General features: G+C 42.1%; 2 protein-coding genes across 2 annotated transcripts; both read right to left on the bottom strand.

Moving 5' to 3' along the window:
• Positions 1-40: 40 nt before the first annotated feature.
• On the bottom strand, positions 41-4,654 carry LOC146362687 (peptidyl-prolyl cis-trans isomerase FKBP14-like). Its single transcript, XM_084919541.1, has 4 exons — positions 4,348-4,654; positions 1,261-1,412; positions 664-791; positions 41-498 (listed from the first exon to the last, which is right to left on the bottom strand). The coding sequence occupies exons 1-4, from the start codon at positions 4,542-4,544 to the stop codon at positions 340-342; spliced, it is 636 nt and encodes a 211-aa protein (XP_084775667.1). The 5' UTR covers positions 4,545-4,654; the 3' UTR covers positions 41-339.
• Positions 4,655-4,735: 81 nt separating this feature from the next.
• On the bottom strand, positions 4,736-12,306 carry LOC146362686 (uncharacterized). The gene is made up of 18 exons (XM_084919542.1): positions 11,868-12,306; positions 11,168-11,288; positions 10,978-11,087; positions 10,745-10,864; positions 10,464-10,508; positions 10,272-10,298; positions 9,348-9,419; positions 9,184-9,246; positions 9,068-9,094; positions 8,923-8,967; positions 8,723-8,758; positions 8,564-8,644; positions 8,305-8,401; positions 8,066-8,205; positions 7,833-7,952; positions 7,469-7,598; positions 6,856-6,958; positions 4,736-5,613 (listed from the first exon to the last, which is right to left on the bottom strand). The coding sequence occupies exons 2-18, from the start codon at positions 11,268-11,270 to the stop codon at positions 5,544-5,546; spliced, it is 1,389 nt and encodes a 462-aa protein (XP_084775668.1). The 5' UTR covers positions 11,271-11,288; positions 11,868-12,306; the 3' UTR covers positions 4,736-5,543.
• Between the last annotated feature and the right edge of the window lie 865 nt (positions 12,307-13,171).

Here is a 13,171-nt window from a genome sequence, read left to right as displayed (position 1 = left end):
TATTCTTCATTGTGTCACAACATTAATTCAGTCTTCCCAAGTTTGCCCAAAATTTATTTATATTTATAAAAAAAAGAGCAAAAAACATTAACCTGATATTTCACGACAGTTTTCACACAGATATTTTGACTTGTGAAAATAGCTAACAGTGGTCCCAAAAAGGATTTTCATAAACAAATCACAAAATTAAAAAAACAATCTGCAACAAAACGTAACCACACACAGCGTCACGCAACACAGACTTAAAGCTTCTGTAAAACTGAAACAGACAAAAATAACCTCAAAGAGTCTCTGACAAGAATTTCCACCACGAAACACAAACGAGCGCTTCATGGGACTTCACAGTTCATCGTGTTTGTAAGTGAACTCTCTAGAGGATATAAAACCGTCCTTGTTCTCATCCTCTTTGGCAAAGATATCCTCCGCCATGTTCTCGTGTAGAGTGTCGTTGGGAGGGTAGCCGTGACGCTCAAACTCCTTCCTTAGATACTCTTTCACCTGGCAGACATGAAAAGAACAGGATGACTGGGACTTAAGTACAAACATAATAAAATAAATTAGAAATGACACTTTTTCCTCTTTGTACGGAAAGTAAAGTCTAGAGTGACATGGGATATGTAACCGATCCATGTAACTTCATGTGTTTTCAATGGTTATCTTCACCTCATGCTTGGAGAGCTTCCAGTCATCGTTGAGGTCCATTTCCTGAAAGGACTCATGTGACCTAGGTCCATTTCTGATCTGTAGCACCTCGATGATAAAGGTAAGCGTGCTTTCAGGTGGAATCTTACCTGAATACAGAGAACAGGAGGGTAATGGGCAGAGATGTCAGCTCAAACTGAAATTGAATATTGCCAAAACTTCCTGTAATCCAGGAAGTTTTCTTCCGTTGAAGAACACAGATGGTAAAAAGGAATAAAAAGCAAATCTATTGCTGTGAATCTGTTGGCATTAGAAAGGTTAGTTAGAAACAGAAGAGACAGATGTTATGGGTTAGAGTGGTTCGTGCTTACCGGACAAAAAAAGCACAGTATTGTTCAAATGCTCCACGTAGAGAAAAAGTGGACTAATGTCACCAAATGAAACCTTCATTCAGAGACATTGAATGAATTCATTCCTAGAAACCAATTAAAAAGAACAAGAAAGACAAGTATAATAAGATGCGTGCATAATAATGTCACACTGTGAGAATTGGAGACACCAAGACCGTGTCATAAAACATGCAGTGAAACTTCTTAGATATGGATGAAGCTTCTGTACCTTTTCCTTCCTTCCCATAGGCCAGTTCTGGAGGTATGACCAGTTTTCTCTTCTCTCCTGAGCACATGTTTTGCAGGCCTTTATCCCAGCCTTTGATTGCTTCTCTGATGCCCAGAGTGAACCAGATTGGCTGCTTGTCACCGCTGACTTGACTGGTCAACAAACACAGGTGTAGAAAGAGTGAAAAGTTGAGATGTAGAGATGGTCTCTGAGTTGTCATCAAAGGTCAAGGAAATTATGATGCTTTTCTCAGAGTTATAATGATTCCTGCTGATATGAATGCTCCAATCAGACAGTTTTTCTACTGCAGGCTCTATGTGATTTCAAAGACTGTGGACGTAGCCAACCCCACTGAGAGAACATTAACAAATCGACAAGCTCCATCTCAGAAGATATCAAATCCCGTGAACACTATCTTTCCAGCTGGAACTGTATGCTGCTTTAAGAACAATAAATCTTGATCACCAGTGACCCGAAAGAACTGCTTGTTAAAAAAAGACGCCTTCATGTCTGGAGAAAAGGAACTGAGGAGAGTGCAGCATGAAGGGCATTCTGCAGCCTCCTCCTTCAGTAAACACCCTCATCACCTTCAATGATTTTGCCCTTCTCCACTTATTCTTCATTAAAACCACATCCACCCCACATCTGAGGAACCACCCCTGCTTGTTTGTCTTCTGGCCTGGTTAGAAGACAGCTGGAGAAACTACACACTACAGCAAGGACGCAGACCCTGATGGCATCAGTGCGAGGTTCTGAAGACCTGTGTTAGCCTTGTGTCTGTGTTCCTGAGTCACTTTTACCACCTGAATCTAAAGCAAGAGAAGATAGCTGTATTATTGCATCATAAAAAAAATATCTGTCTGGCAGAGTCATCTGGCAGTTGATGTTATTATTTATGGGATAAATAAAGTATTTTTCATTAATTCAAGAAGAGGGATATTATTTTTCCACCCACCCAGTGTCAAAACCTTACATTTGTGAGGTCCAGCCAATCTGAAGACTAAAGCTGCTTGTTGTAAGCATTGGATGCACGAGAGGTAGGGCTGTGCGATATGACCAAAATCTCATATCCCGATATAAGAGTTCTATCGTCCCGATAGTGGTATAAATCACAAAAATGTAACATTTTCTGTAAATTCTGTGAATCTCGGGCAGCTCGTCTTGCGGGAAGTGTTTCCAGCTGCGCGTCCTTTACCCGGAGTCAAGTGTTTTAACCGATGCATGAAACTATACATTTTTAGGCATAAGTTGTAAAGGCCGCCGTTTTCTTTGTGAGTATTTATTACACGGCGTGCTGCGGGGAAAAGCCTGTTCTAACGTTTGAGTCTAAGGTTTATTTTTTAGCACCTGGCGGCTCCTTTTTAATTCTCATCCGTTAATAATCTGCTCTTTCACGTGATTCAGTTTATTTTGAAAAGTCTCAACAGGATCTTAAGCTTTATTGTGAAAGGTTTATGTGGAACATAAACAAGCGGACACGCGAAGGTGTTACCGTTGTTGTTGCTAACCACAACGCATAAAAACAGGCGCTTGTCCGTCTGTAGTGTGGTTATATAAAATATAAGAGAAAGAGAGAACTTGAAGAAATTAATATAGCCACTACAGTGACCATCAAAACAATGAAAAAATATTGCCGTAAACAGTTTATTTTGCGACACCACGAAACAAACGATAGCGTAAAATGAAACGATAGACGTTTTTATATCGTCATCCGATATATATCGTTATATCGAACAGCCCTAAGGAGAGGTGCACTAAAACATATCATATGATAAATAAGGATTATTACAGAGTATATAGAGCCCTAAATGTATCAGAGTGATGCAGTTTTAAAACCTAAATTCAAAAAACCTAAGCTGGCTGCTATGTAAGCTAGGGCAGAGATGGAAAATGTTTTATTGCGGGGTACACAAAGTCCACTTTGATCTTAACAGACTTAATACCTGAGATGTCTTAGTATTAGAAAAAGAAGTGTAACAGTACACAGGTTCTCGGTTTTTCTGCACAACAGAGAAATATTTCTCTAGTAAATGAAAAACATCTGTTGCCACGACTCTTTGGGCATTAATTGTAAGAAAGAAATGTTTACAATTATAGAAAATGTTCTGCTAGCTCATTGCCCAGACAGTCCTGTAATTATAAAACAGAAGAATTTGTTAGTTCACAGAAAATCTACTTTACATTAACATTATTAATTTACATTATTATTATTTAATTGTTAAACTGTTAATTTGGTGTAATACGACTGTCCATGGGGGAGGTCTTTACTCTAAAACTTAAAATACAGTTAAAAGTCCAAAATTCATCCTAATCACATTTTCCAAAACCCGCACTGGAGTCTTGGCTGGGCCCATTTTTGGCCACGGACCTTGTACTCTTGTACTAAAGCAGGGACGTCAAACTCATTTTACATCGTGGGCCACATACAGGCCACTTCACTGGTCCAGCCCACCAGTGAAACTCCCCTTTCTGTCTGTGTAAAGAAGTTAAACTACACATTGAATCGTTCACATGTCTTAGTATAAGGAAAAGAAGCAATTTTTAATAGTATGACTCAGTTTTTCTACATGATAAGGAAATTCTGCTGTAGTTCATGGAAGAAATCAGTCAGCATGACTCTTTGGCCGTGAAATTACAGAAAAAGGTCTAGTTGCTAGTAGCTTACAATGTATTTTTTTTTTTTTTTTTTTAAGTTTTTGCTAATTTTAGTGAAAAGACTGAAAATTTTCTGTCATATAATTTGGCTATCTATTACTTAATAACTTTGGTGTGGTATGAATGGCCCTGGGGGAAGTCTTTGACAGTAGTTAAAAGTTTTACAGCTATGTGTTCAGTGGACCAGATTGGAGTCTTTGCCCGGCCTATTTTGGCCCACGGGCCTCATGTTTGACATAACATTTAACTTTGTATCCCTTGCAGATAAAAGCTAACATCGACATTCGAGAGTTTTAAATCTATAAAAGCTGTTTATGAAACCAGGGTGACGTCACTGCATCTCTCCTTCAGCCAGCTCCTTCATTGCTTCCTTGACAGAGTTGCATCATCATATTTGAGCGTTATAAGCCTCGCGTTAGCCATGAAACAAACCTGGAGAAAAACATGGTGCCATTCTCAAAGTATCCTTCATGATGCACCAGCAGAATGTCTCCATACTTGGACTTTCGGTGACAGAGGAAAGGTCTGTGCAGAACTTCTATCGTCACTTCAGCTTCGGGCAGCTTCCCCCCGCTGCTGACGGACACCAGCATGAAGGAGCAGAGCCAGCTCAGCACAACCAGCAGCATGCTGACACAGTCAGCTTTCAGAAGAAACAGCCTGTTGAACAAAGAGCTAAAAAGTTTCTAACAGACTTGCTGCAGCATGAAAACGTGCAGCTGTTCCTCTACGTGGCAGAGACAAGTCGCTGCAGGAAGTTTTCCTCTGATTGGCTGATCGTTTTTCGGCAGCCCCACCCACAGACAGTCCCCCTCACAACTTTCCTTTGGCAACATCTGAATGAATCTTTATTAGTGTACAGTGCTTCATGAAACGTACAGTCATGCAGGCAGATTATCAGCTAATTACAGTTTAATGAATGATTTGATGTATCCCCCACATGCTGCTGCAATAATCAAATATGATCCTTTTTTGGATGACATTCATTTTTTCCCATCTCTTCCATCTGAGTTATTTGGACATTCATTTCTAAAAGGCCTCACTTTGGCTTGGATATTTACAGCATTGGTCTGTCGTGCACTAAAAAAACACATTTACATGCAATATGACAGCATTGCACTTCATCAATATACTGCATTTTTTTTGTAATATATTGCACAGGAATAAACACACTTACACACCCCTGATTTGTATACTACAGTACATATATCTCTATATCTTTTTCATATTAAAAAGTGCTTTATAACACAGCTTATTTCTGCATTAACAGTCAGCAAGTCATACACAACTATTTCGTATGATACAAACATGAAATCATTAAAACGTTTCCCAACAGTTCCAGTGTCCATAACAGTGCTGCAGCCGATGAAGTGACACTAGCAAAGAGCTGTTTTCTGAGGTCAATTAGAGATTACACCTCCCGTGACCTTTCGTGGCTCAGAACAGGCACAAGAGCTTCCCTTAACTACTCTTTCTCAGTCTGTCGGTTATTTATTAATTAATTTTTTTTTTTTTTTTTTTTAAAGTGGTGAGACTTCAGTTGAAATCTGAAGTACAATCCCTTTGATCACAATGATCATCAAGAGGATTTGCAAAGATCCACTGAGGCTGTTTTCAAACCTCTGAATTCAGGTGAAGTACTTGCAGCCAGTAGAATCAATGAGGCATGAGTCGGTGCATTTGAGATGCCCAAAGGACCTGCAGGAGACACAAAAACTGGTTTGTAATACGTGCAATTGATGCGCTGCATTGTCTTACAGTTATCATGAGAGGACTATTTTTGGAATAAGCATACTGACTTATTTCTCAAAGCAGACCCACCATTAGATGAGCTCTTATATTCATACAGTAACACTTACTATACTTACAAAAACGCTCTCTCTGTATTTGTTTGTATCTTTGTCTGCAAACTCCTCCTATACCAACACAGGCCTGTTTTACAAAGCAGGATTTTGGCTTATCCTTAACTTCAGGGTTAACCCTGTGTTTTGTTTAGGTGGTTCAAAATTAATCTTTTGTCTTTTGTCCTTTTTACAGCAGCGCTGCATTTAGTGAATTCACATCAGACAACCTGGGTATGTTGAACTTTCTTCGCTGTAGAGGACCCAGGAGCTGAGCAACTGAACTTGTCACACATATACAATTTAGGCCGCTGAAGGTTCTTAACTATATGAGAAATTATGATGCCATCATAGTCCATAAAAAGGAGTTAAAAAACATGTTAAAAAACAAAAAATCTGCATGTGAGCATCTTTATGGTTCACTAATAACATTTTATGTTTTATATTTTTTAAAGTCAGGACTCACAGAAATCCTGGCCTAAATAAAGTACGGCACTGAAAACCCCAAACTGTGCTTTTGCTATGATATAGAAATGAGATATACTGTGTTACATCACGGATTTGAGCATATACCAGCTGTGTACAACTTGGACAGTCTATTGCAGGGCTAACAGAGAGAGGCAGGCAACCGTTCACAATCACATTCACACCCAGGGCCAATTTAGAATTGCCAGTTAACCTAATCCATGCATGTCTCTGGACTGTGGGACGACCCAGAGTAGCTGCAGAGAACATGCAAACTCCACGTAGAAAGGCCCGGCCAACGGACTGTTTCAAACTGTGCTGCTCACAAAACATGTTTAAATTTCACTACGTCACCCTAACACTGATTACTACACTGCAAGAAGACAAAAGATGATGCAGTAACTAGCTCACTAGTTGCTAACACAGTACAAAATCTGAGATTGAAAACTGAAATCAACGTGAATGTGTGCCAAAAACTTCAGTTTCTCAAATGGCCATGTGAAAATGGCTCCAAATAGTCCCATATAGCAGTTTTTGACACTTTAATGGATTCATCTTGAGTTATCTGGTCTCTGGAGCAAGTCTAAATGAATGGACACTACATTTGTGTTCTGAGAGCTGTCTGTGAACATACCCAGGGAGATAAGACTTGCAGGTCTGGTAACCAAAGTCTTTTCCATCGCACTCCTCTATTCCTTCGTGCCTGTAGCCATCTCCACAGTAGGCCCACTTACAGTCTGTCACAAGGGAAAGGAGGTGAGAGGCAGCAGGAGGCAGAGGAGGGTAGGGAGAGAGAAGACATTACTAATTTCTTTGGCACTGCAGTCTGCTTCAGTGATGCCAATACAGCATTTTCTTGCTAATTTAATTGAACAGAAGCAGAGAGCAGGGAGAGGATGGCAGCAGAAAAAAGAGGGGGGTTGAGATTAATGAAAGATCAAGGAAAGGTCTCACAGTGCTTACTAGCTTTCATCCTATGCCATGTGGGATCAGACTCTGTGGTGTACTGGAGTTATGCTCTGCAGGGTACCTCATCAGCAGCAAAACCAATCTACTTTACAGTTGGAGACTTTTTTTTTTAAATTTAGACAAATGAAAAGCAGTTTCGTCTAAATTCACATAAGCTGGATATTTGTAAGAGATAAAGAAACATAAGCAAAGTGGGACATCTTGCATTATATGAGTTTTCAACCTCTACAAGCTATTTCTGCAGGTGTGCAAGTTAACAAAGCAAACGCAGAACTCACTGAGGCAAGAATCTGTGACAATCTGGTTTCCATCATCACACTCCTCTCCGTGCTGGGCTTGCACCTTTCCATCTCCACACACGCCAACTCTGTCTGGGACTTTCTCAGTAGACTGGTATGGCTGGAAGGGCTAGAAAAATTGAAAGAACAAGCTCCAACTTCCTCTGAGTCTAGTGGTTTGCTGTAAGATATCTAAGCATTGAGGCTAAAGTTGCAGTTTATTTTCTGGAAAGCTTTTGTGTACCATCTACAAAAAACCCCATTTTCTTCTAGCGCTTTCAGCCTCATACCGTTGCCTTCATCAGTACATATAGTCATACAGTTGACTTGCTGCTGCTCAGTGCTGCAAATGCTTTGAAATTACCTGTATGGGCTTCCATCCATCTTTGTCTTTAAAATAAAGCATCCTCTGATCCTTCCTGAATGCTATTGCATTCTCTTGTTGTAGATGGTCCATCTCCTCCTCACTGTTTACCACAAATATCTTGTGGTGAATATGAAACACATGCACACACACACACACACACACACACAGATCAGTGAAAGCATGCCGATTTAAATACTCAATAACAGTATTGTGACAGGATGTGGTTTTACCGCTGTGACTTTATTTCCACTCCGCCGCTGTGTGTAACTTCCAAAAGGAGCATTATTTGGTCCGAGAGCACCTTCACAGTTACAGTGACCCGGTGGACCAGGAAGACCCTTATCCCCCTTTTCCCCTACTAGATAGAGACCTATAAGAAACACAGAGTTTACAAAAATAAACTTGGATAACACACAAGCAGCCAGTGAGATACAGCTTCTGATTGTGTCATGTCTGTGAGCTACTATACCTGATGCAGGAGGACCAGGTGGCCCAGGGTGGCCAGTAGGACCTGGAGGTCCGGGAGGGCCCATCAATCCAGTGGCCCCAGTCTGGCCCTTCATACCCTGTGCAAATTATAAAATACCAGAAAGTAGATTACAAAGCAATTATGCAAAAAAAAAGTGCTAATCAATGGGAACAGCATCAGTGAGTGTGTGTGTGAGGTAAAAGACCCCACTTCACTGGCTATATTTTCCAAAACTGTTTTAAGAACGTTTATTTTTTACCTGTTTGCCTCTCTTCCCCGGACGCCCAGTTGGTCCTCTCTTCCCTGATGTTCCTGGCTCTCCCTTTGGTCCTTTCTCGCCCTTTGAGAGAAGCAAAATTGAGGAATAACTGGATAAAAAGCAAATCTTTAATCTTCTTAAGTCTTTAATTACTCTTACCTTCTGTCCAAGCATCCCAGGCAAACCAATTGAACCCTGTTCAGAGACAGAATGGGAGCTTGTTGTGAGAACACTGACTTTATCATAACATGTATATGAAATACTTAACAGTAATTTATTTGGGCTCTGAAACAGCCAAACTAAGTAAAAAGGTCTGAAATCATTTTAATTTTAAATTAAAAAAAGGGAGTGTATCAAACCTTATCGCCTTTTAGGCCTACTGGTCCAGGATCACCTCGAGCTCCCTTATAAAAAAAGAATTGGGACAAGGGGAGAAAGAGAAAATGTGGATATGACACTTTTTTAGTAAGAGCAGTAAGTTAGAGGATGTGACACAGAACTTGCCTTCTCCCCTTTGTAACCACGTAAACCCTGAAAAGACAGAGTAAGAGACAAGAGTACATCAGAGAGAGAAAGCTTAATAAGAATCAAACAGGTAGTCCTGTAAACATGCCACTAACCTTTATTCCAGGTGGTCCCCTCAGTCCTGGTAATCCCATGAGTCCAGGGTCCCCTTTCTCACCCTTAGAAAAAATACAACTAGATGTATTTCAGGTGTCAGGAGTAAAAAACAAAATGTACCCAAAAACGTGCCTGTGCCTGGAGGGAGAGTCATGACACTGACCTTGGGCCCCTGTGGGCCAGGCCATCCTGGAAGTCCTTGTTTGCCTGGCAGGCCTGGAGCTCCAGTACGACCCTACAAAAACATCAATACCAGTAACAGTTTCTCTGCCCGCTTCAGTAAAAGTGATGTGAACACAAAAAGCTGCTCGTCTACTCTAAAACTGCACGAAGAATTTTGCTGCAAACTCATTTAGAGTCCAACCTCCAACTCAGACTCAGCTCTAGAAGCACTGCTAATTACTGGACGGGAATGAAAGCCTAATCGATCTGGGTTCTGGGCAAAAGAGCCAAACATGATAGACAACAGCCGAACATCTCCGTGACACCCGGACAAGCATTGCAGAGCTGCTGCCATGCTAAGCAATGTGCTTTCATTTAACTGCCTTTCATTAAAACCGCAGCCCGTAGAGACTCTATGGACCTGCTGTGTGTGTGTGTGTGTGTGTGTGTGTGTGTGTGTGTGTGTGTGTGTGTGTGTGTGTGGAGTGATTTATCACGAAGAGCAAAGGCACTTAGAGTGATTAAAGTACAGAAGTAGAGTGCTGGAGAGGCTGGATCAGCAGGACTAGAGTTTGGTACGAGAGCTACTGGAGCAAGGCCAAGGAAAAAGAAATACGGAGAGAGGAAGCCGGAGCAGAGGAGAAAAAAGGAACAGGAAGGTGAGGGGACAACTAGGGATCAAAGTTTGCTGCAGGCCGAGCATCTTCTGGGACTAATGCAGCGGGACCCATTTAGCAGCTGCAGAGGATATTCTGAGCACATCAATAGACAAATCACATCACAGAGCTCCAGGATGCATCCAGGGGGGAGAATAGAGGCAGACAGTGGGGAAAATCCTGATCCCATTACACCAAGGACAAGATGACGAGATGGACCGGAGAGAGTTGAGGAGCACAAGATGTGCAGGAGAGGATGAGCAGCTCACCTTTAACCCTGGACGTCCAATTTCTCCCTGGAGGAGGACAAATGGAGGGGCAGGAGATGGGGTGCTCGTTAGAGCAGAGAAGAGCACAAGGACACACACAAACACAAATGCTTTTACAGAAAACTGCATTAGAGACATAATTCACTCACCCCCACCCCTCAAACAAAACCCTCAAAACACACACACACACACCTTCTCTCCCTTTGGTCCTCTTATGCCGGGCAATCCACTATGACCCTGAAAAATGTCACCAGATTTATATAAATCTCACATATCCCATAATGAGCATGGTACATTTGTGGAAAAATCAATACTAAAAAGGTTTTCGCTTGTTTAACAATATGTCCATCTGCTGTCTAAGAATGGTTTTGCTGTCAGATGGACGCTCTGTGGCTAAATCGGGCTGAATTGCTTTTAGAGAATGATTTTGTGCAGCAGCTTATTTATTTATTTATTTTGAAGTAAAGCCTTACCTCTGGGCCAGTCGGACCTGGAGGTCCAGGAGGTCCAGGCGGACATCCTGGTATCACAGGCTTTGGTTTTATCTGCACCTCCCCTCCGAAAACACTCGGCTCCAACAGGCTGTTGCTGTCCTTCATTCGATCAGTAAACACACAATCAGAGAGAAAGTTCTTTTTAAGTCAGTGGCCTACATCGGGCAGGTAGGGGAGGCTGTATAGAAACAGGTGTGTTTGTGAAGACGTACAGGGCTGACCCTCTTCCAAAGCTGAGGCGGAGGAGGGAAGAGTGGTGGTGGAGGAGGTGACATGAGACAACAGGGATCAAACCTCATCGGCTCGGCCAGGAACCTGAAGGCTGAGAGGAGAAAAGAGAGCAGTGCGCATCAGATGGAGTGGAACATGCACACACACACACACACGCAAAGCTGGACTTACCTGAGCGGGCTGAGAGGATGCTGTCCATATAGGAGTGATGAGATGAGGCCCACGCAGGAGACAGAAGGATGAGAAAGGTAACTGCAATATTCTCCAGGTCCATGCTGCTGGATTACTTTTCCTAAAACGCACACAGGGCAGCCGGTTATACACACAGTACACTCTATTTCTGTTCCCTGAGCTTACTGCAGTAGTTGGCACCTGTCACTTTTCCTTATTCCCTCTTGAGGGTGTCACTATTTCATCACTTCAGTCCACTAAAGCCTCTCTCTCTCTCCTTATAGCATCATAAACTTGTTGCAGCTCCACACTGCAGCAGATTTAAACACCGCTGTAATTCCAGCCATGCACCACCACTACCACCATCACCTACCCACCCTCTGTGCCAGAATTAGACAGAGGGGAGGCCACTGCTTGTCAACAATAGTAAGATTCATTCACACAAACCATTTTAACACGCTCACACTGCATGCGGTCAATGCAGGTCAATAACAGGAGGGAGAGAGAGAGAGAAAGAGGGTGGCTTTGCATAAAGATGCTGATAAAGGCTCACGTGTCACTCCATATCACATCGTCACTGGCGCTCACTTCTTCTTCTCGCAGCCTATTGATTAAACAGTACATGCTGTCGAAATGACACCACAGCCCTAAACCACTAATAAATGTCATCCCGTGGATTTCATTTGCGCGATCTCTTTACCTTCAGCTCGAAATTACGCCGCACTTGTTGTAGACACGCCGTCCGGCGCTCCTTTCGTCTAAATGAGATGCGCGCTGTGCAGTCCCGAGTACTGTGGCTCCTCTGACATTTGTGTAGCCAATCTGGAGAGCTAATAAATCCGATCCACTTATCGACCCGTTTCTTCACCGCCGGTCAATAACAACACAATTGCAGCTCAGAGGACCGTTTGTTTTTTCTTTGGGCGCTCCTCAGAGCCCATCAGAGAGAGAAGCCACTGAGTGGAGCAGACACGGCGGTGTGCTGCTCAGCTCCCAGCGGGCGTGGATCGCGGGACCATTTACTGTTGTGTCATCTGGATCGGGTTCAGGGCAGCTGGCCGCATAACGCAATTTAAGTTTGTGCGTGCCTGCACTGGCCTGGCACGTTCTGCGTCCTCAGTGGTGAGCTCTTTATTGGAGTAATGGCGCCCTCTGCTGGATACCTTTGTCCGTTTAATAAAATAAAATAAAATAAAATAAAATAAAATAAAATAAAATAAAATAAAATAAAATAAAATAAAATAAAATAAAATAAAATAAAGTTTCACTAACAGCTGATTGATCGAGCCTGTTGGTGATAATTGTTTGTAACGTGGATTTTATCTTTATCTTTTTACCAATTAACACTTTGAATAAAATAAAACGCAATGCTGCTTCGGATACTGCAGGAAATATGTTATGTGTTAATAAAAACTTTTATTTGGATGCTTTTTTTATTTGGATGCCAGACACGAGTAAGCAACTCGTGTCTGGCTGCACTTCATCCACCCTGCCAGATGTGAAAGCAAGCTCAAAGATTACAAAGGAAAATAGACAGCTAGACAAATAGGGCCTGGTGCAAGACACTTTACCAGCCTTGCAATCTGTTAGAGCAGGTGCTCGGTGCCTGTCTAGTAAGTGGCGGAGCGGGTGGCCAAGATTTTCCATAATGGATAGCAGATAGTTCAATGATCTCCTCACCACCACATCTTCAAAAGTGTCCAATTTGCAGTCAATCACAGAGCCAGCCTTTGTGATTAGTATATCCAGTCATTTGGTGTCACTAGCTCTGATGCTGCTCCCCCAGTAAGGTACACCATACTCACCACAACTGACTGATAGAAAATCTCTCATTTTTTGCTGCACCCAGTGAAGTATGTAAACTTCCTTAGGAATAGATCCTGATCATCCATTGCCTGTGGGGGTGGTTGTCTGATCCACATAGTTTGGGAGGAGAAAGGAGAAAAGGGCAAAATCACTGATAGTAATCAGGATGTGCAGTGATAATGAGCAGTGTGTGGTGGA

The sequence above is a fragment of the Perissodus microlepis genome, chromosome 22 (genome assembly GCF_051167445.1).
Source record: "Perissodus microlepis isolate ML-2025 ecotype Zambia chromosome 22, ASM5116744v1, whole genome shotgun sequence".
Classification (NCBI taxonomy): domain Eukaryota; kingdom Metazoa; phylum Chordata; class Actinopteri; order Cichliformes; family Cichlidae; genus Perissodus; species Perissodus microlepis.
Note: the sequence above shows the minus strand (reverse complement) of the source record. Positions and strands in the feature narration are given on the sequence as shown.